Source organism: Acinonyx jubatus, chromosome E1 (assembly GCF_027475565.1).
Source record: "Acinonyx jubatus isolate Ajub_Pintada_27869175 chromosome E1, VMU_Ajub_asm_v1.0, whole genome shotgun sequence".
Lineage (NCBI taxonomy): Eukaryota > Metazoa > Chordata > Mammalia > Carnivora > Felidae > Acinonyx > Acinonyx jubatus.
The window spans coordinates 30436224-30459115 of NC_069397.1; the positions used below are offsets into that span (position 1 = coordinate 30436224).

The 22892-nt window shown below is 44.2% G+C and overlaps 1 protein-coding gene across 6 annotated transcripts in view; it reads right to left on the reverse strand.

Annotated features, from left to right (window-relative positions):
• Window positions 1-4577: 4577 nt before the first annotated feature.
• The window catches only part of HLF (HLF transcription factor, PAR bZIP family member), a 53317-nt gene continuing 35002 nt past the window's right edge, over window positions 4578-22892 (reverse strand). For 4 of the 6 annotated variants that reach the window (XM_053211470.1, XM_053211473.1, XM_053211471.1 and 1 more), the window contains exons 3-5: window positions 13973-14193; window positions 9095-9178; window positions 4578-8994 (exon numbers count right to left, since the gene is read on the reverse strand). In XM_053211470.1, coding sequence (XP_053067445.1) covers window positions 8779-8994; window positions 9095-9178; window positions 13973-14193 — 521 coding nt within the window. In that variant the 3' untranslated portion in view covers window positions 4578-8778. Of the gene's footprint in view, window positions 8998-9094; window positions 9179-13972; window positions 14194-22892 lie in introns of all 6 variants that reach the window. The other 2 variants (XM_027034169.2, XM_027034170.2) reach the window with 2 other exon arrangements.

Consider the following 22892-nt stretch of genomic DNA (forward strand, 5'->3'; position numbering starts at 1 on the left):
TATTTTGAAGGTCCAACCCAGCAGGCTGGGCCACACCAGGGAGGGGGATCTGTCTAGAAGGTAGGTCAACTTCAAAGTCACGTATGTGAGAGGTGATGAGCCTGGATTCCAACCAGGAACCGTCCTCCACTCCCTTGGAGGAGACTGGCAAAGATGTCAAGGCATCATATCAGGCCACTGGACTTCAGAAGAAGGTTCTCATATCAGGGAAGTTGGGCCACTGCAACAGCTAACTCCAGTCTCTCAAAGGTTTAATTCAGAGAAGCTTTTTTTCCTTCATATCATAGTTCAGTGACTTAGGGACCTAGGTCCTTTCCTTGTCTCTATCTTCTCAGGACATCTGCTGGAGCCAGAAGAAAGAGAAGAGAGGGGGACCATGTAGCTATGTTTATGGGCCCGTTGTAAAATGACAGCCATGCTCACGTCTACTCATATTCCAGGAGCTGGAATTTAGTGTATGGCCACACTCAATGCAAGGAAGGCTGGAAAAGGTGGTCTAGGTGAATGTCCAGAAGGAAAAGGAATGGATTTGGTAAGCCATTAACATATTGCCTACCCTTGTCAGGGACGGCATATGCCTGGGCCTGTGTCTACAGGTGATTAGCAGGAGTTAACACGCATAGAATGTGTGTGTGTATATACACTATATTATGTATATGTATATAAATACTGTTATATATATGTGTATATATATAGTATATTACATATATATGTATATATAGTATATTATATATTATATGCATATATGTACACACACAGAGTATATATCTATATATATACAAATGACCCTTGAACAACATAGGGGTTAGGGGAAATGACCCTCTGCACAGTTGAAAATCTGCATATGACTTTTGACTCTCTCAAATCTTAACTGTTAATAGCCTCCTATTGACTGGAAGCCTTAGTGATAATATAGTCATTTAACATTAGATGCATTATCTACTGTGTTCTTACAATAAAGTAAGCTAGAGAAAAGTATTAAGAAAACCATAGGGAAGAGAAAATATATTTACAGTATTGTCCTGTATTTATTGAAAACAAAATCTTCATGGACCCACACAGCTCAAACTGTGTTGTTCAAGGGTCAACTATAGGTATATGCCTATGTATGTACATAGATACATATGGGTATAGGTATAGTATAGATACAGATATAGTATAGGTATAGATATAGTATAGGTATATGTATAGCATAGGTATAGGTATAAGCATAGGCATAGATATAGGTATAGGATAGATACAGGTATAGGTTTAGGTTTAGGTGTAGGTATAGTATAGGTATACTTACTGGGGAGACTGAGGTGGGCCTGAAGGCTGAATCTAACAGGAGGGCCTCTGGGAATCACCACGACTTCTCATCTCCATGTGAGCAGGGGGTGACCTCGAGCTACAAGTGTCAGCATTTTAGTACCATTCAGTACACTGGTTAAAATAAAGGTCTCCTAACTCCCAAGGCAGCAGAGCTGGCTTAACATTAGTGATGCTTCATGAATTTTATGTTTATAAAATCCATCTCAGAACCACAGTTTGGCTCATGAAGTGGCCACACTCCCTCCCCTGTTTACTCATCCATGTGGGACTGGGATGTCTCAAAAACATAGCAGTGGCTCTGGAATCAAGTATTTGCAGAATGAAAATGCATCCACTAAAATACACAATGTATGGTCTGACTCTGTTGTAGCACATCACTAGTGAAATCAAATCAAGCAATTTTATTAATAATTACTATTATTATTACAAAAAGCAAGTGTTTGTTAAATTCCTGTTACACTCTGGGCAGTGATCTAAGTGTTTTGTTTATTTATTTTTTAAGTTTATTTATTTTGAGAGAGAGAGAGAGAGAGAGAGAGAGAGAGAATCCCAAGAAGGCTCTGCACTGTCAGCATGGAGCCTGATGCAGGGCTCGAACCCATGAACCATGAGATCATGACCTGAGCCAAAACCAAGAGTCAGATGCTTAGCCAATTCCGCCACCCAAGTGACCCAAAGCTAAATGATTTATTTTTTTATTAAAAAATTTTTTTTATGTTTATTTATTTTTGAGAGAGAGAGAGAGCGAGGGAGGGGCAGAGAGAGAGACACAGAATCTGAAGCAGGCTCCAGGCTCTGAGCTCTGAGCTGTCAGCACAGAGTCCGATGTGGGGCTCGAACTCATGAAGTGTGAGATCATGACTTGAGCTGAAGTCGGATGATACTTAACCAACTGAGCCACCCAGGCTATATATATATAGCCACCCAGGTGCCCCCCAAAACTAAATGTTTTAGATGCATGTCCTCACTTAATCCTGGTAACAACCCTACAAGGAGAGTACTGTGGTGCCCATTTAACAGATAAAAGGGTGATTTGGTGAAATGTCTATGTCACATGAATATTGAGTAATGGATCTGGGATTCACATCCAGGCTTCCTGCTCCCTGCTCACCCTCCCGACTACAGCAATTACCATTGGCCTTTGCTGAGCACCTAGTTTAAATCATGGAGAGGAGTGGTGTAGAGCACAAACTCTCAAATCAGCCTTTCTGCCTGGGTGTAAATTCTGCTTACTTCCTTTTTTGAGTCTGTTTCTTCATCTGCAAAACAGGGACAATGCTAGCACCCTCTTCACAGTGTAAGAATTAAATGAGATGTGGCAGGTAGAGGTCTAGGACTCTTACTGTTAGCTTTTCCTATTGTTTCCTGGCACCGGGCCAGGCTTTGCAGGATGAAAAGAAGTCAGAGAGAGGGGCCTTTAGACCCAAGTCCACACTGACTCAAAGCCCAGAGAGGCAGAGAAATCTCACCACCATCTTCACTCGGGCCTTTCTTCTCTAAAAGGTCCTTTTGATTTATTAGCAAGAAGCCATCTGCCGACTACAAAGGCAAGATTTCAATAATTCTCACCCAGTTCCTGGCTAAAGATGCCCGAAGAGACTTCTAAGCCAGTGATTTTCAAAGAGGGAATTTAATTCATATGCTTTGAAGAGGGGGGCCTGAGGGTTGGGCAGTTTGTTATATTTTAAGTGGAAATGGAAGAGCCATCCCACATGGGCAGCATGTGATGGACCCTGGGGACTGAGGACCTGTGAATGACCGGGCTTCTACACAGCTTGGCTTCCTATCTGTTCCTGCCATCTTAGAGGTCAAAGTCTCCCCAGACATGGAGACACGGTCACCTCCTATAAGAGATTTGAAGATGCCAAATATAAAATCAGCCACCCAAAGAGAACCTTACGGTCATTGTGCCTATTCCCCTGAGAGAGGAGAAAGTTGTTTGATGATGACAGTACAGTTGAACCTCCACTTGTAACTGTTCAATCTAAACGGGAAGGTGCCGCCAAGCAGATGGATGCCCACCAACCTGCGTACAAAGCTAGGATCTATTAGGGATGTTAGAATATGAATCCACATCTATGTAGCACCCCTCATTCCCACACCTCCAGCCACCTGCTCCTTCTTCTGAGCAGGATAATTTTTATCTGTCCTCTTGGAAGGAACAAATGGTCTGAGACACTGAATTGCAGAAATTGGTCCCCATCCCACTCCCCGAGGCTCCCCACGGCAGTTATTAGTTGAGGGCCTATCGTGTGCCAGAGACTATGCATTTGTTATGGCATTCATTCTCCCCACAACACTCAGAGGTGGAGATTGTACTTTTACTTCACACATGAGGAGATTTAGGTTAAAAAACGCTTCGCACCGCGCAAGGTCATACACCCGCTAAGTGACAGATTTGAATCATCGAGCTCCTCCCCAGAGTCCCCTTCTCTTACGCCCGAGATGCTGAGTTCCTTGGCCTGGGCTGCAGCCCACGCAGTGCCCGCGTTTGGAGCTCTCCAGGTGAGTCTCATGGGCTGCCAGGGCTGGGAACCACTGCACTGCATCAGCCTTCCTACAAATCCGCAAATGGGGACTTTATTCCGTCTTGCATCACAGATTCCTTTGGGGAGTCGGGGTAGCTGTGCATCTCCCCTACAGAAAAATAAATGTTTATACGCAAAAAGTTGCACACAATTTCAGGTAATTATGGAAATTTTAAGCTTCTTCATGGATCCCCCAAGAGTCATGAACTCAAATTAAGGTCAAGTCTATAAATCCTTGCTTCCAATTACTTGGCCACACACGGGAGTGAGTTGGGAGACTTTAAGCAATTCATTTTCTTTCTACTGATTCAGAGTTGCTGGATCTGTAGTCCTGGAGTATGTTCCCAGTAGATTCTTATACGTCCAACCAGAAGCAGTCTTTGGACTCGTTTTTGGGAACCAGTTCTCTAAATGACGCCCCATTCAGTGGATCAGAATTCATTTCTGTCACCTCTAATGTTGGGCAAGCTGCTTAATCACATGAACCCTCTATTTTCTCTTCTGTAAAACGGGAAAAACAATAGTCCCCACCTTGTAGAGTTGACATGGGATTACAATATTCCAGGTAAGTGTTTAGCACAATGTCTAGCACATAAGTGCTCAATAAATATTAATTTATCATTAATAAATTACTTATTATTTGTCATTGATGTAATTGATCTCTGTAAGTGGGCTCTTGGTGATAGGATTGGGAACAGAATCTAACTTCTAGCAGACTATCAACAAAAATACATGAAAGAAAGGAACAAATTCAAAGTTTATTAAGCATTGAGAATAACAGACAGATAAGGGTTCGGACTTAACAGCATAAACACCACCCATATCACGATGTACAATTAAACTGACCTCATGTGAACTTGTACCTGTTTAACAGATGCAACCTTTGTGGTGTTGCCAAAAGGATAATGGTTATGGTGGTTATGTTCGGGAAGGTTCTCCAAAAGTAAAGATGTTATGATTTGACTTAAATATCCACACACGTGTGCGTGCACGTGCGCGCGCACACACACACACACACACACACACACTCACACTCCTCTACATACACTTGGCCCTCTGCACAATGTACTGACTTAATTGTCAAGTCTAATCCAATTGAGATCTAGGATAAGGCTTTGCTCATTTTTAAAATGACATTATTAATTGTAGAGAAAACCAGGAGGAGACCTTGGCCTCCCCAGTGGGGCCCAGGAGCCCTCAGCAGGGAGCTGCACCCTGAGAGCAGAAGCTGTTTAGCACACTGTCCCCCATCACCTGCAGCTTGCCGACCCCGGGTTAAATCCCAGCGTCCGCGCTCCACACAGGCAAACAGGCCAAGCCAGCCTGGCTTGGGACAGCTCTGATGAACTCTGACAAAGTCTGAATATTCTTAAAAGGAACACCAGGGGGAAATTAGATAAACTACCGGAAAAAAAGCAAGTATACCTCTGCATGTTGTTTTCCTCAGGGGTGGCTGGAGAAGAGGGGGCTGCACTTAAAATTCTTTTAGGCTCAAGACCTTCTAAATGCACATTTAGAATTATTGTGTGTTCCCTCACAAAACCGGCGAGTCGGAAGGAACCCCTGGGTTCTCTAGCACAGCATCCTACCCACCCGAAGCCACATCCCATCTGCACGCTCCTGGAACAAACGGTCCTTCTGCTTCAAGGGATGACTTCCCCCAGGCCTGTCGTACTGGAAGATGAAAGGCCTGGCACAGTCTTGCCCACTGAGTGTTTTGAATGGTCAGAAGGTGGCCCCTTTCTCAAAAGGAGGACGTGATCTCTCCCAGCCCTCCTATTCCCTACCTGCAGCCTCAAATTGCATGAGGCAGGACACGCTCATCAGGTTTTGCCCTTCTCTGCAAGTCTAAGTCCACAGAAATGACACCTCGACCCTGTCAGGAAAGCAGGCCGCTCATTCCAAATTGTGTCTAAATGATGTCGGCACGATAGGATTTGGATTCATCTTTAATGGCCAAGTAATTAATCTCCGAAAGATGCTTCTGATGAAAAGGTGGAAAATGACAACAGGACTCTTTTAATAGCTGTGGTCTGCAGAACTCATCTGACCCTGCTTGATCTGAGTCCTTCCAAATCAGGCCACGGCTTCCTATGCCATCGAGCAGAACTGCCTTGTTTACTAGTTAACCGCCCTCGACAGAAAGCAAGTCCAGGATTGAGTGTTCATGTGTGTGTGGGGACAATGACCTACATATAAGGCACGTGTACAGACTCCAAAAGTTTTTAAATTTTAAGACGAGGTAGGTTTCTGAAACCTCTCCTAGCACACCCAAGAGTAAATTTTATTATGATCTTTTTATTTCTTCCACAGAGAAAATGTGTGACCCTCATTTGATACAGACAACCTCATTCCAAGACCAGAGCTCAAATAAATACGGTTTTTTCAGCTACCATCTCATCCTGTGGTGAACCTGGATGGCCAATGGTGCAACACTGCTCCACTTACAGACATTGCTTGTTTCCGTTTCAGTAACTCCTGCCACTGAATACTTCTGCTGCCACTGGTCTCTCTACCTATAAAAAAGCTAACACTGCGTCCACCTGCATCTCTTCCTGAATATTGCTTATTCAGTTCTGCTTAATTTGGCCAAAGGTTTTCTTTTCTTAGTTGCATACCTGAACAATGCATTTCGATTCTAATGCTCTCGTATTTCCCACCATAATCTGTAGCTCGGGACAAAATGAGTATCTAGTAGAAATAGCCTTCTAGTCAGATTTACGGAAACTATGACACTCGACAGAAGCACTGCTGGTGGATGGACAAGGGGACCACCAGGTCATTCAAGGATTAGATACTCTGGAGGCAGGAGACTAGAAAATCCCATTGATGAAAGGGTGTTTTAATCTAGCACAAAACGTATCTTTTCAATAACAGCGGAATCTCTTGACATTACACAACTTGGTGAAACAAAAGAACAATCACCTTTAAGGTCAAAACATCTACCAAATTATAAACCGTACATGTAACACCGGTATCAACCTTATACCGCATAAGACACACGTGCCCACAGAGGGGAACAGAATTGTTTGGGGTGCTTGCAGTGATATTTCATTCCAGAAACTCGTAACTTTGAAGTGAACGTTTTCATGGCAGATGCTTTTCCTAAAAAACACCGTATCAGCCAATAAATATTTGACTAACATCCACTTTGTGCTTCTGGGTGACGTTAACTGACTTCTTTCTGAGACCTAATAGGGAACAGGAAAGCTCTTTATGTATTTTAGAGCGGGATTCGTCACACCAAGCTTCGATACTGTCATAAAATTTTAATTTAAAGCAAAAAACATGCTGATGTATCAGTGATAGGCTTAAAATATTAAAGACTTCAAAACCCCCAAGCGCTTCTTCTCTGTACAACACTGATGAATATATATCTTTGCTACATGATTTTAAAACATGGAATAGTTTTCTCTTCTTTGCTATATATAATATATGTCTTCCAAAATACATTGTCAGTATTTATATCTGAAAAATACTGTACAAAAAAGAACTTCCTATAATTGCTCTGTATAAACATTAAACAAGTTAATAATCTCTCCTTTTGGTCTGTAGTAAACATTTAAATTGATTGGATTAACCACAGTTTACGACAACACCATCCTCTTCTGAGATACACCAGTGTCTTTTACATTCATTTTTCAAAAGTCGTCTTTATAAGAGCACATACTTTCAAAAAAGCAAACGAAATAAGAAACATAAGCTCCAGAATCATTAATTTATGAAGCATTCGAAAATGACACCGCTAGGAAAAAGGGTCTTACAAAACATGAACTTATTAACTTAATTAACTGATTTTTAAAAACAGCAAGGTATAATTCACAAAAATATATATATTACCCAAAAACGGGGAAAACTGAATCTTAAGTAATTGTTTTGAATATCAAGAGGGATATGGAAAAAGGGAACTAGAAAAGTGGGGGTGGAGAGCGGAGAAAACAAAAGCAAACATATCAATGTCAAAAGCTGTTCCAAGATGCAATTTTTTTTTTTTTTTTTTTGGCTCCTATGCTGATAAATTAATCCCTCGTTCTTAGACCTGGCATTTCCCTCTGCTTCCCTGTCCTGGGGATATTCTGGGCATGCTCAAATGCATTACTGTAATTTTTGTTTTTTAAAAGACAGTGAAATTCTTAGGTAGGGAACATATCCTATGTCCACTAGTAATACTCAGGCAGCATGCTCTAGCGTACAATAGGATTATTGCTTTAGGTACAGACGGTGCAAAAACACACTCTGTGTTCTAGAATAGTACTCTTACTTACCTGGGGTTGGTAGAATTAAAAGGAAACTTAGTAGATAGCAGTAAGTAAATATGGGATCTAATAAATCTAAACAGCACTTGAAATTTGAAGACAATTATCACCAAAACTGAAAATATGAGGAAAGCAACCTATAACTGAAGAGAGAGAGAGAAAGAGAGCGAGAGCGCTGCAGTGTAGTGCTAAGTGATTTTTGCGCACCTTATTAGCATGGTAATTTACAGATTAAACAGAAACAAGAGCTCGTAGTCTTGACAACTGAGATCTACTATTTCACCAGGGCCCTGCTTGGTGGAGCCCAGCAGAGGGTCCCGGAAGAGCAGGCAGGAGCCACCAGAGAGCGACGCGGGAAGGGGCAGGAGGGGGGTTGGAAGGGGGGGCAGGAGACCCCAGGAGGCGTCTCCGCAGTCCAGTAAAAACACGGCACCTTTCTTTTTCGGAACTGAAAGATGAGGAGAGGGCTACCTTAACATGGCAAGTGCAAAGGCACGCGCGCGCACCGCGGACCACACGGGAGCAGAAGCGCGCACGCGCGCACACGCACACCAGAATGTGAGTCAGTTGTGTTTACGCCTCTGGTAAAGTGCTGATGTCAGAAAGGTTGGTTCGGGTGTGGTGCTATCAGGCGGGAAACACACTGTCCATCTATTGGAAAGCCAGCCCGCAAGACTGCCATCCTACAGGGGCCCGTGCCTGGCCTCGTACTTGGCAAGTATGTTCTTGCATTTGCCCAGCTCCTTCCGCAAGTCAGCCACTTCCTGGCGCAGGGCCGAGTTCTCCTTCTCCAGGAAGGACGCCCGGATTGCGATCTGGTTCTCCTTCAGCCGCCTGGCGTCGCGGGAACGCTTGGCTGCCATGTTGTTCTTCCTGCGCCGGGCCCAGTACTTGTCATCCTGCTCATTAGTCACAGGGGGAAAGAAACAAGATGTTAGATTTCAGCCGCGCGGAGGGGCCCAGGGTGGCGCCCAGGAACCAGGAACCCACGCATCTCACCTCACATCTCCTTCCCTGACAGTCCGTTTGAGTCTGAGACCACTGCTCGGGCGCCATGGCTTCCCTCCCGCAGCGTGGACGCACCTGTCACAGAGTGTCCCTCCTTACTCTCTGCCCTGCAGAGGCCACGCCAGGGGCCACACGAAAGCAAGTGGCTCACCTCACACCCTAAACTACATTCAGATCGCTCTGCTTTCTTTGCCGAATGTTTTAAGAACCCTTTTCTTCCATGGGCGCTCATAGGCTTGTTGGTAGAAGTCCATACGATATTGTTGCAAGGCGACTTGGCAGTATCTATCAACTATTTAAATGCACTACCAATGATGAAGCAACTCGTCTTCTAGGATCTGCCTCCACCCATCTGCATGCATGTGCACACAGACAGACACCCCAGGCACAGAATTGTCACTGCGGCATTGTCTCTAATAGAAAGAGATGGGGGAAAACTAATCAGTAGGAGATTTAATAACTACATGACAGTGGAGTCCTACAAAAGGATACTCTGCAGCTGTTACAAATAATGACCCAGCTGAACCAAAAAAGATGTTTATGATCTACCACTATGTGGGTGGAAATGGCAATTTGCTGATAAATATGTATGGCCTCATCCCACTTTGGTTAAAAAATCACAATATTGTATATTCATAGAAAGAGGCCCGGAAGGATTTATACCAAGCTATGAAAAGTGGTGCCTCTAGAAGGGGAATCGGAGGAGGGATGCCAAGGAGAGAAGTAGGATCTTTCACCTTTTCTTTCTGATGTATCCCTTGGTAATCAAAAACAGGAAGAAAAAAAAAAAAAAAACCCTTCGCCTGCCACCGATCAGTATGCTCATATTTGGTGGCTAGCATTTAAATGATTTACTCTAATTTCCTGTTTAACTGTTCTCTAGGCCTTAATTCACCTGGGTACTATTTAAATGTGGTCAGTGTGAAAGCAAGGTGTCCTCTCCCCCTCATCCTTGCCCCTCCCCTAAAGAAAGGAAAACCTTCCTAGGAAGACTAAGAAATGTGAATCTTCTTTTAGGTCTTACCAATTCATTTATGGAGCCACCTGGTGTGTTTTGCAAACCCCTCTTTCCAGCCACTTGCAACAGCAAATCCCTCCATCCTAGCAAGACTAATACCTGCAGGTACCTGTCACCCAGAATAAGTGAGTTGAGGCCAGTTCTTTCCCTCCCCAGGATTACAAGGGGCAGCTGGCATTGGAGGAAGTCACATGGCTTGGGACCATGGCTGCAAGGAAGGCCCAAGGTCAGTGGTGTATGCCCATACCTGTCCATTACCCTTGGCAAACATCTGCCCTGCACAAAGACAGAACGTGTGAGACAGAATGCCCGTGCAGGCCTCTTGTGTCAGCCACTCACAACCTGGTAATGTTATTTGTAAAGCACACCTAGCTTTCTACATGTTTCATAATAGTATCTACCAAGGTGAAAAAAGATCTTCATAAGAGCTGGTACCAGCATCCTTCTTTCAGAGAAGAAGGCTGTCCTTTGAAGAATCCCTGGATAAGTCAGCTCGGGGCAGGTGTGCTGTGGCCATTGGTGGGATTTGTCGTTTGTGCTTGGGAAAGGGGACAAGGGGTTGAAGGAAGGGGGGAGAGGCCTGACCAGCTGGTTGGGGCGAGCAGGGAGGAGCTCGCCCCAGGACTTCACAGGAGGTAGGAAGACCTGAAGGCATATTAACAACAGTGAAGGCTCCAGTTCTGATGGCAGCTGTTCGGTTACTTGGATAGAAGCCCCAATTCCACCACCCTTGGTAGTCTCAGTGAATCCACCACATTCAATGTTCCTTGGGCATATGGTTTCCAAGATCATGCAAAAGAGGGGCTAACTCAGGATGTATCAGTACCCAACATAGAGGAACAGGAGCACAGAGGTGAAGGAGTGCATAAGAATAAGCCCCTGGGAAATGGCAGAAGCTGGGCGAGTGGAGGGAAGGGAAGGGAAGGGGTGTACTGCCATAGGCCACGGAGTTGGTGGCATATGACAGGGTATTATGGGCCAGGGGGTCACCAGCTGACCTCAGGGGAACAACCAACATTTCTGTCTCTTAGAGCTCTTCTCACTTGTAAGGTGCTTTCATTTCCCAGCCTCACCTGTCCACACATGCAGGCGAGCCAGGAAAGGTATCGAGTGGGGACTATCTCAGGTGAGAGGGGAGCTAACAAGAGGAGAGGAGTGGAGCAGAGGACGCAAAAGGCAGGAATGAATGATGGAAGGAGGGGGACCAGAAAAGCCAGCTTGCCTCCCTTTGTTACCAGGGCATGGTTGGGGGAGGGGGAAGCAGAGTATTGAGTGCCGCTGACAACTTTGGCGCCACATTCCTGTCCTCTTCTCTATTCCCAGGTGCAGGTGCCATCTGGCTAGCCGGTTGCCCCCACCCAGCAAGGGCCCACCCAGTCCTGCCCCATCGTCTTTTTGAAGGAAGGTCTCGTGTTTGACAGCGCCTCCCCCAGTCAGCCCCCTCCTGAAAACCAGCGATCCCTTTCTCTTGCCAGACCCGAAGTTCCTTGAGAGTAGGAACACTAACAGTTCTGATTCACCTTGGTGTATCCCCGGGGCTTGGAACATACAAGCCTTTGAGATATCTCAGTCAAGTGAATGAATGGACAGTCAAAAGTATTGAGACATCAAGGTGATTAAACCGATTCTCAGCTGGGAATCCTGGTACTGCTTAATTCTCCTGGGGCATGCTAACCCAAAGGAATGGCTCAATAGAGGGGTTCGGGCAGCTGTGGGGAAGACCATTTATTGGCGGGGCTCTTTCACTCGTTTGGTTTGCTCGTCCAATGCTGGGGGCCACAAATATGTCACCCACCCCTAGCTCAGTCCTCTCTACTGGAAGGAAAAATATGTTACAGCTCTGCTTCTTGTTTCACATAAGATCATGGCCTGTGGCCTGAGGCTTCACTCACAACTGAAGAAATCCAAAGACACTTGGCAGGAGAATGTTCCTGCCAGCTACCCAGCTGCCATGGGAAAAGGTCAGGCATGGCCATGACAGCAGTACTATGCATAATTCCAACACATACTGTTTTCACAGGGCCTCTTTGTTGCCAAGGTTACCTGGGTTATTAAGTGAGCTTGCTCTTTGCTTTGAACTTGTAAATCTGGAGACCTGTGAAGGTTTGGCTGGTAGAAGTTTTATCTACTGCTTAGCATCATCCTTCCGAACTACCCTCTGTTCAAAAGGAAATCCATGCTGCATGCCTCCCCAGTTTAGCTGAAGAGGTGAGCTCGAAAATACACACAGGATTGGGTGGCTAAGATGAGGAAAAGCATCCAGTTGAAAGAAGATTCTCAATTTCCCAGGACCCCATGGCCCCTTCCTATCCTATCTTAGTCTTGACCATCAGTTCCCTGACTTGTTTAGATTTTTTTTTTTAAGTTTTATTTATTTAAGTAATCTCTACACCCAATGTGGGGCTCAAACTCATGACCCTGAGATCAAGAGCTGCACGCTCTTCCAACTGAGCCAGCCAGGCGCCCCTTGTTTAATTTTGTGGAGTGTTTACTATGAACTTTACTCTTTTGATTCTTAGGGTGACAGCCACTGGTTTGTCACCCAAGAGACCCTGCTGTAGCCCTTGTCAAGGCCAACATGCTGCAGTGACCTTTCTGGAAACTAGAAGACTTCCACTAACTAGCAGTGTTCACCTCACTTAACCCTTCTATTTCTCCATTTCTTCGACTGCAAAACAGCAACTTTGGTCTAACGAACCTCTAAGGTCCCTTTCAGCCCTGACATCTGATGAGTCTGCTACACTCAAGGTAATCTCAAGTATGTAGTCAACAGAAGTGATTTCAATCTGCAGGGTACCTTTTCCTCCAGTGTTCTTTCTAGATGGCAAAAATAGGTAAGAGGTCAAAATTGGTTCCAGGACAACATTCCAAACTCCCATGTTCCCAGCTGACAAGTGACTTTCCATCTGTACCACAGTTAGTTTTGAGAAATGGGGGTCAGAAGTTAGAAAAAGGCTAATTATGCCTGGTGTCAACGCCTCCAACATATACAATCAAATCTCTATTGTCCCTATGATTGGAAGGAAGCATAAACACAAGAAATTCTAAGCCATGGGTAATTAAAATTGTTCTATTTTGGGATTAGTGGACATGGCAAAATTTTGGAAAGAATTCTCATTAAATATCATTAAATGTGTCAGATTAATTTTGATTCTAGTTGTATCAGATCTCATAAGGTAAATCTATTTTCCTTTATAAATCATGTGTCCCCTCAACACAGCTGAAAAGAAACAACTTGGAATGAACCTTTTGTTGAGATATTCAAGTGACCGTTATTTAAGATACAGAGTAAACACTGCGTATCAACAACATCAGGGAACCCACCAGCTTCCTTGAGAATATCCCACCCAGGTCCTCTGAGGGTGGCAACATGGAGAGAGTTCTTAGCTCTAGCTGTTGTTCCCTGTGGACTATCGGGAAAAGGCAGCATTGGTTATCAACAAGTTCCCCGAGGGAAGGTAAGCCTTGGAGAACTATTGGCCCAGATGTCCTCTGCAGATAATTTCCTTTCTCTTTCCAACCCTGAAAGATTTTGGGTTTGGGTTGATTTTATGGGGCTTTCAGAGAGTTCCCTGCAGACAGCAGCAGGTTTGTTTCCTTCATGGGTTGTAAATCACGCCAACATTTTTACTGCTTCTTCTTTCTGTGCTATATCAAGACATGAAAGGCATATTTCAGAAGATACCCAGGGAGAAAGCAACTTGCCCACAGTCACATGCCAAGAAACGGGATCAGAAATCACAAGTCTGTGGTTCACTAGCTTGTGTGATCTTCCTAGAGGTCACCCTTTTAATCTGCCTCTTGATCCCACCCTCTGTTTGCCCAAAGCCTGATGACCAGTTCCAATTTACCTTCAGATCATCAGGGATGAAGACTTTACGCGCTTTCTTAATCATGGGCTGTGGCTTCAGTTCTTCCTCAGAGAACTTGCGTTTGCGAGGGTCAAACATTTCCTGGCCAGGGATGCTGGAGAGGGCAAGATCTGCCGGGTCTGGCTCATAACCCACAGGGACCTGGATGGTGTCAGGATCAATGGGACTCGGTGTATTGCGGTTTGCTGGCAACAGCTGACCTGGAACAAGGCAGGAGCTTTAATTCAGGAACACTACCAGCGCCCCAGACAACTCCCTGATGATACTTCGGGATAAGTGGCAAAAGTCTTCAACTTACTTACATATGACTAACACTGTTTATTTTATTCATCCTCACTACGTTACTGAGAACACAGCAGGTTGAGTATGCCTTTACTCATGTCAGATCAGGCAAAAACAAAGACCCACACACGTCTGCAAACTAAATTTTAAAAATATGGGGCGCCTGGGTGGTTCAGTCAGTTAAGTGTCCGACTTGAGCTCAGGTCATGATCTCACAGTTCCTGAGTTCTAGATGCGCACCGGGCTCTCTGCTGTCAGCTCGGAGCCTGCTTCGGATCCTCTGTCCCCCTCTCTCTCCTGCTTCGGATCCTCTGTCCCCCTCTCTCTCCTGCTTCGGATCCTCTGTCCCCCTCTCTCTGCCTCTACCCCACTCTCTCAAAAATAAACACTTAAAAAATTTTTCATGCATTCATTCTTTCCAATAACACATTCGTGGAGCACCAGCTATGTGCCAGGTACTCTGACTTTTACCTTTCTCATGTTTTCCAGGCAAGTCAAGGAATCAGACCCATCACTAGTCAGGATATAGTGAAGGTGCTGAGACAGAAGTAAACATCATGTGCTTCCAGAGTGTGGGGGACAGTATATAACACAAAGGAGGTTAGGGACAATTCCTAGAGGTGACACTTGGTGTAACTGCATCTTGAGACAAAGAGTAATTAGCAAAGAAAGGTAATCTAGGGACAAATACAAGCCAGAGGGCTGCCTTTTTGAGGGGCACAGGTGGTCTTGGGTAGCTGTAGCCCTGACTCAGAGCACAAGATGAAGTGGAGAGAGACATAAATGCAAGAGATATGGTCAGGAGGGTGGGCAGTGGGGATGTTATAAAAGGCCCTGAATGTCACTGAAGGATTCTGAGCTCCAAAGTGACAAGCAGAGCTGAAATCTGCAAAGAAGATTCAGGCAGTGTGAGGAATGGACCAAAGGATAGACGGCTGGAGAGGGGAGCTCGGCTTCCAGGATGCTGTGATGACCCACGTGTGCATCTGTGTTGACAGTGGAGACAGTGGGAAGAGGGTAGGTTCAAGAAGCATTTCACAAATCAGAAAAGATGCAACAGAGGGGACCTGACTTCCACTTGAGGGTTCTGCAACCACTGAAACGCACAAATGTCTCCAGAACAACAGGCTTACTGTGCTTTGGAATGTGTCTTACTGGTGAAAGTGAACTTAATGACAGACTGCGATATTTACGTGGGCAGCTCTGAATCTTCACTTCTAATTTCATCTGAATTTTACAATTGCCCCTTTCACACCCAGAGAATAAAGGAGAGGATACCGCCCGGCTGTATTTGGCACACCGCCCCCCCCGCCCCTCCTTCCTCACTGCCAATGGTTGGACAACGTGTGAAATGTCCTTTAGGCTTCATTAAAACCCACCCCAGGTTGAAGCACGAAGCCATGGGCTCCCATTCTAGCTGAACTATTAAGCCATGCTCATCTGTTTTCTGGAAAGACCTGGTGGGGAGCCTGCAAAATGAATGTTCTGGGTGACCTTTTAGGTCCTCACTCTGCCTGGAGCTCTCTTTGTATCCTGCTTGCCAAAGAGGAAGAGATGGGCCCCCGAGGCATTGGCGGAGGACAGAGATGTCTCATTAGCCAGCCTGCCGCTCAGCTACAGCTTCTAGAGACTGCTGAGTTCGGTATTGGATGGTGTCAAGCTAGATTTGATCTTGTGCCTCTTGACATCGCCTCAGAAAATGAGCCATATCTGAGTCAAATGGGGATTTTATTTTCCCTTTAGAAATTCTCTTTGAACCAGATAACAAAGCTACCCCAATGCCCTATCACTACCAGCACCACTGCACCAGCATCTCCCCCACAACACACACACACACGCACACACATGCGCGCACACACACACACGCACACGTATTTGATAAGTACTCAGGTGTGTACACCCTCTCCTACCCTCTGGAAGCATCTCGTGATTAGTATTTCCCAAACCTAATTGCTGCAAGTTTTTACGTTCTTCTTGAGGACTTTGGAATTCTGTTAATTATTCTATATTGCAATGTTCTCCTTTATTGCTTCATAAATGTTAAGCTTTACATGCACGCGTGCGAGCGTGCGCGTACACACACACACACACACACACACACACACACACACACACCTCTCCTCTACCGGACAACGTGGTCTTTCATGTTTTATCTACTTTATCCCCACCCCTCCTGACCATGGTACCTACTTCAGAGCTCAGCTTCTATCAAGCGTATTCCTCATGTAATCGTGGCCCACTGGGACGCTGGGCTCTGAAATTCATTCGTGGACATTCTAGCAACAACATAGGCCGAACCTTAGTTGGGCATTCTTTCTCCCCAGCCCTTTCTGCAATGGAAGTAGGTCATGCCTCCCTGCAGAATGCAGAAAACCTACTGGACAGTAGATGAGCTCAACGGCTTCCCTAGCGTCAAACAGCACATGGCAATGGACCCAAGTGAACCTGAGAAACACATCCAAATCCTCTTTCTCCCCAGAGACACCCTTGTGTTTACCTACACTTTCTACTGAGTCAACTCTGCTGGACTCATTTTTCCCCCTTTCGTTCCAAAATGTCAACAGTTGGGTAATGGAAAGGAGGACCTTTATTATTTTGTCTTACCTTTGCAGATTTTCAAATGTCTTACAGAAGAATTTTCAACCTAAGAATGTATCATTCCATGCGTTTTTTAAATTACCAAGGATGTTCACTGTAAAACTACAACAAATGCACAAGTGTGTCAAGAAGTGCTCCTCTCCCCTGCCTCCAATCCATCTTGCTATTTTTCCCAGAGGTGACTGCCCTTAACTACTTGGTGAAAACCTTAGTTTTTACACATATGATTTGATTCAGTAGGATGATACTACCCCCATATCTTAAATTACTTTTCCAACATACCATACACAATTTCACATGTTCTTTTTAATTATTTACTTACTTAAGTTTATTTGAGAGAGAGAGGGAATGCATGAGTAGGAGAGGGGCAGAAAGAGAGGAAGAGGGGGAGAGAGAATCCCAAGCAGGCTCTGCACTGATAGTGTGGAGCCTGGCACAGGGCTTGAACCTGCAAACCGAGATCATGACCTGAGCTGAAGTTGGACGTGAACCGACTAAGCCACCCAGGCGCCCCTACTTTGTTCTTTTTAAAGGGTTTATAGTCTACCTACTCATTCCCAACTGATGGATTTTTAGGTGTGTATTTTTGTAGAAGAGATTTCTAGAAGTGGGACTGCTCATCCAAAGGGATGTACATTTTATATTTATAAATGTGCTGCTAAACTGTCATTATCTATTTACACTTGTACCAACATTTATGAGTGCATTTCCACACAATTAAATACCAATTGTTAAAATGCTGTCAATTTGAGGGACACAAATATCACTGTTGTTCTAATTTCCATTGCCATCATTACTAGTGAGACTGAACATCTCACATTTATTATTTATTTCTTCTGCTATACACCACCTCTTCCTTCCTGTCATTTTCCCCCTATGAAATGGATTTTGTTGCTTACTCATTTATAAGGACTCTTTATAGACTGGATGTCATCCTTTCATCTGACTTATCTATAGAAAATAGTTTCTCCATGACTACTGTTTTCTAACTTTGCATATGGAGTTTTTCACTACTGACAAGATCTTACATGGTAATGTAGTAGTATTTTTTTTTAGTTTGTTTATTTTTGAGAGAGACAGAGACATAGTGAGTGGGGGAGGGAACAAAAGAGGGCGGGGGGGAGAGAGAGAATCCCAAGCAGGCTCACCACTAGCACAGAGCCTGATGCAGGGCTCAAACTCATGAAACCATGAGATCATGACCTGAGTTGAAACCGAGAATCATATGCCTAACGATCTGAGCCACCCAGGCATCCCTATAATGTAGTAATATCTTGAAATCTTCTCATTTATGGCTTCTTACTTCCATACCCACCCCCAAGTTATATTATATATGCATACATATTTATCTACCTATCTATCTCTGTGTATTTATTTTTTTAAGTTTATTTATTCTGAAAAAGAGAGTGCATATGAGTGGGGGAGGGGCAGGGAGAGAGGGAGAAAGAGAGAATCCCAAGCAGGCTCTGCACTGTCAGTGTATAGCCCATCATGGGGCTCAAATTCATGAAACATGAGGTCATGACCTAAGCCAAAACCAAGAGCTTAACCGATTGAGCCACCCAGGCACCCCAACATGCATATGTATTTGTAGATGTATATTACTCTGTATTTTTCTTTAATATAACTATAATGGATTTATGTTTTCAGAATTGTGAGTCACCTGGAATTTAATTTTGTATACACTATAAGCAGGGGTTTTACTTAATGTTTTCCAAATGTCTTAATATAATGGTATCAGTAAAGCTGGATATTTGATAAGTCAAGTTTACACCCCTTATTGTTCTCTTTAGAAAATTTTCTTTGGATGGGCATTGAGGAGGGCCCTTGTTGGGATGAGCACTGGATGTTGTATGTAAGCAATGAATCATGGGAATCTACCCCCAAAACCAAAAGCACACTGTATACACTGTATGTTAGCTAACTTACATATATATACAAATATTTTTTTTCTCATATATATATATATATATATATATATATATATATATATATATAAAAGAAAATTTTCTTTGGTATTCTTACAGTCTTCAGGATGAATTCCAGAATCCACCTATTAAGTTATCTTTAGAGATTTTGAATGAAAACTACATGAAAGCTATGAGTTCAGCTGGGGACAAGTGAGGTCTTTAAAATATTTACTATACCCCTAGCGTAACTTTCTTTTTTTTTTTTGTCTTTTTCTTATATCTAGCAGTTAAGGCTTATAGCATTCTTCATTTTAACTATTCACGTTTATTGCTAGGTACATCCCTTAAATGTTTTATAGTAGTTGTTCCTAGTGTAAATTTTCACTTACCTCCTAATTGGTTATTGCTGGCATCTAGGATGCTACTGGTTTTAAAATGCTGGGTTTTATATCCAGCCACTTTACTCTCTTATTAGTCCTAATTGCTCTAGCATTGCCAGCTTACTTTTCTAAGAGAAAACTAATATAATCTTCTGCCTCTAAGGAAGTTGTTGCTTCCTCTCAATGTTTATAATTCCTACTTTTTACAAAACCTCACTGCATCAGTTAGGCTCTGCAAGACAAGGAGGAGTAAGACAAGTAAATACCAGAGATTCCTGCCTGTCCCAGACTTTAATGGAAAAAGTTTTTAGGACGTCCTCTGAAGTATTAAAGCATGAAGGCCTGTTCCTGCATCCGGATAGCTGCAGCATGACAAACTAAGGCAGTCCCAACATATTATATTGAGAGTTTCTTTTTTTTCTTTTTTAAATCAGGAATGGTGCATGAAATTTCCTCAAAGGCCTTTTTAGAATCTGTTGCGATGATTGTGTGGTTTTCTCCTGTATTTATTAAGTCTGAGCTTGATATTTCTCCAAGGCTTTCTTTGAAAGGTCTATGGGGGACGAGATCAACCCCACGACATAGACTCTGCAGTTTTCTGGTACACTGTTTTCTTCTTTCTAAAAACATCTTGATGAAAGTCACTTCCAAAAGGGCCAGGGAGGATTTCTGGAGGAAAGGACGGAACAAAAGGGCTCAAATCTGGAATAAGATTAGAAATCACCTTCAAACCCAGAACTGGCCTCCACTTCTGTCACAGATTAGGCATGACTAAACCTCCAACTAGTGTAACTGAAGATCAGCCATTTCTTATTCTTCTATACTTTCACAAGAATTTAGCATCTCGTGTTCAATTGGCCGATTGGCTAGAAGTCAGCAATGAATGGGAACAGCAGTGATCTGTGTCCTTATCTCTTCTCAAGTCAACAGTTTGTTTAATTGATGGCTGCCTCAAAGTAGTTGGTTATAGCTGTATTTGCTATTTCGTCCTCAAGGCTAATTGCAACACCTCCAATCTTTCTGTTGTGCTTCTTGTTAAGTAAATAAAACCTTACATCTGCAGCAGTAATGGCAGGACAAATAGTACTCCAGTGTTTATCACTGACAAGCATTATTCTCTATAAAGGAAGGCTGAGAAAAGAGAAAGTAATCTGGTTTTGGCCAAAGTGTTCTCTATTAGCACTGATGGGTGAACTTCCTTGTGATTTAAAGTTTGGTCCCACATCTTGATCCAAAATCTTTCTCTCCTCCCCATAACCAGTTTGTGGTCTGTTTGCTTGTCATCACCTCCTGGACCCTGGGTGGTCCTAATTTGAATCAGCACCATTTACCCTCTCTGCACCCACGGTTTTCAGAAGAAAACTGCCATGGGGGGCACAGCCTAGTTCACTACAAACACCTGCTTCTGAGAATCTCTTAGAGTACAGGGAGCCAATTAACTTAGAAGACTGTAGTAACACTAGAGGGTCCCTAAAGAGTGCTCACAATATGTATAGAGATTAAATAAAACTCTCACAAGTACATCCTAAGGATATGGGCTTCCTGGACATGGAGGCCAATTAGCTGGGCTCTGTTCCGATGGCAGGAACCTATTCTCTTGTTCATCAAGCAGTCTGCAGAAGCAGCTACGTACTAATGGATAAAGGTCTCACCCTTCCCTCTACCCATGTTCCATTCCATGTGACTTTGCAGTTCCAGGCAGAGTCTATCTCCTTACCCCTTGAATCTGGGCTGGCCTTGGGACTTGTACTGCCCAACACAGTGTGGCAGATGTGGCAGTGTCAGTTCCAAGGCTGGACCTAAAGAGGCTTTGCATGCTCCTCCCTCTTCTCTCCAGCACTTGGCACAAACATGCTCAGTCCAGCCTCCTAGGGAGTGAAGGGCACATGGCCAGGCTAGGTCAGCTCCCTCGAGGTGTGAGTCCAGCCCTGATCAGCAGAGCCATCTGACCAACCCACAGCATTTCCAAGTAGGTAAACAATAAACCTTCATGTGTGCATGCTACTGGGTATCTGCGACTACCTGGTAAATACAATCAGGAGAACAGAAGACTGATCTGCAGAGCTGGGCTACTGCATACAGGGAGATGCTTATACAATAGCGTAAATAGCACAGCAGGGTTTTTCAATGTATGGGGTAGTGGCTAAACTGTGAAGTGAGTCAGACTTGGGTTTCAATTCTGATTCTGCCATCAGTATGGTATCAACTTGGGTGTTTGTGAATAAAGGACCAGAAAGAAATACCCCCTCCCCCATTTCCTAATAAGGTCTGCTTTAAGGAACAGAACTATTGGGGGGTGCCTGGGTGGCTCAGTCAGTTAAGTGTCTGACCTCGGCCCAGGTCATGATCTCACGGTTTGTGGGTTCGAGCCCTGCATCGGGCTCTGTGCCGACAGCTCAACCTAGAGCCTGCTTTGGATTCTGTGTCTCCCTCTCTCTCTGCCCCTCCCCCGCTCACATGCTTTCTCTCTCTCAAAAGTAAATAAACATCAGAAAAAAAAAAAAAAAAGGGAACAGAACTATTGGTGTCTCCCCTTCCCCCCCTCTGGCTTTTTTAAAATTTCCCTCTCTGAGTTTCTTCATCTGCAAATTAAGATTACTATGCCAGCCTCATGGGGTTGTGTGAACAATGAATGAGATAATATGTGTATAAATAAAGTGCTTAACACAATGCATAGTACCTGGAAAGTACTCAATAAATGATCTATATATAAATACAATTACAAAGTAGATGCTGTAATCACAGATGGTTAAAAAACATGGAACAGGCTGTGCCCCCTTGTCCAAGCCAGCCCAGTCTCCCCGGAACCACTGCCACATCCCCCTAGCTGCTCCTTTTCCTTCCATTTGTGTCTCCACAATGCACTCTCCACGCAGCTACCAGAAGGTATTCTAAAAATGCAGACCTATGCAGGGCACTCCCCCATACCAAAACCCTCCCAAGGCTTTCCATTGCCACATATGATAACATTCAAGACTCCCCCTCACTCAATATGCTTAGCCAGGCTGGCCTTCTTTCTACTCACAGAGCCCAAGTAGGACCCACCCAGGCCTTTGTACTTAGCGTTCTCTCCCCCTAAACCGTTCCTCCCCTGCTCTCTGCCTGCCTGTCCTTTTGCGTCATTTAGACACCAGCTCTCTGCATCTCCTCTGTCCTCTGACTTCCCCCCCCAGCACTCGGCCTTTCCAACCACCCATCCCATCACCTTTACAATATCTATCTCGCCCAAAACTGTCTTTTCTACTTCCTTGACATTTGGTGACCACCCCCCTCCACCTGTACAGAAGCTCCACAGGATGGAGACCTTGTCTTATTTGCTGCCCTGTCCCCAGATTCTACAGGCGGCCTGCATCCGGGTGGCACACAGAGCACACTCTGGAGTAACCAGAAATAAAGACTCCTAGATCCTAACAAGGACTGTTTGGGGACACAGGGGCTATTTTTTTTTCTTTTTATTATATTTTTGCAGGTTGTCTATAGTGAGCACCTTTCACTTTCAAGGTCAGAAACTAAAACCTTATTTTTTAAAGAATGGACTTTGCTACACTTCATACATAATATTTTCAGGAGCCCATGTTAGATGTGGTTGAGAGAAGACCATTCGAGTCCCTAGAAAGGAAGAAGAGAAGGAAGAGGAGAAAGAACAGACCAAAGAGGGAGAAGAGAATGGGACAGAGGGAGAACAGGAAGGGGGAGAACGAGGAATTAACAAACTAAAGCAGGAATACA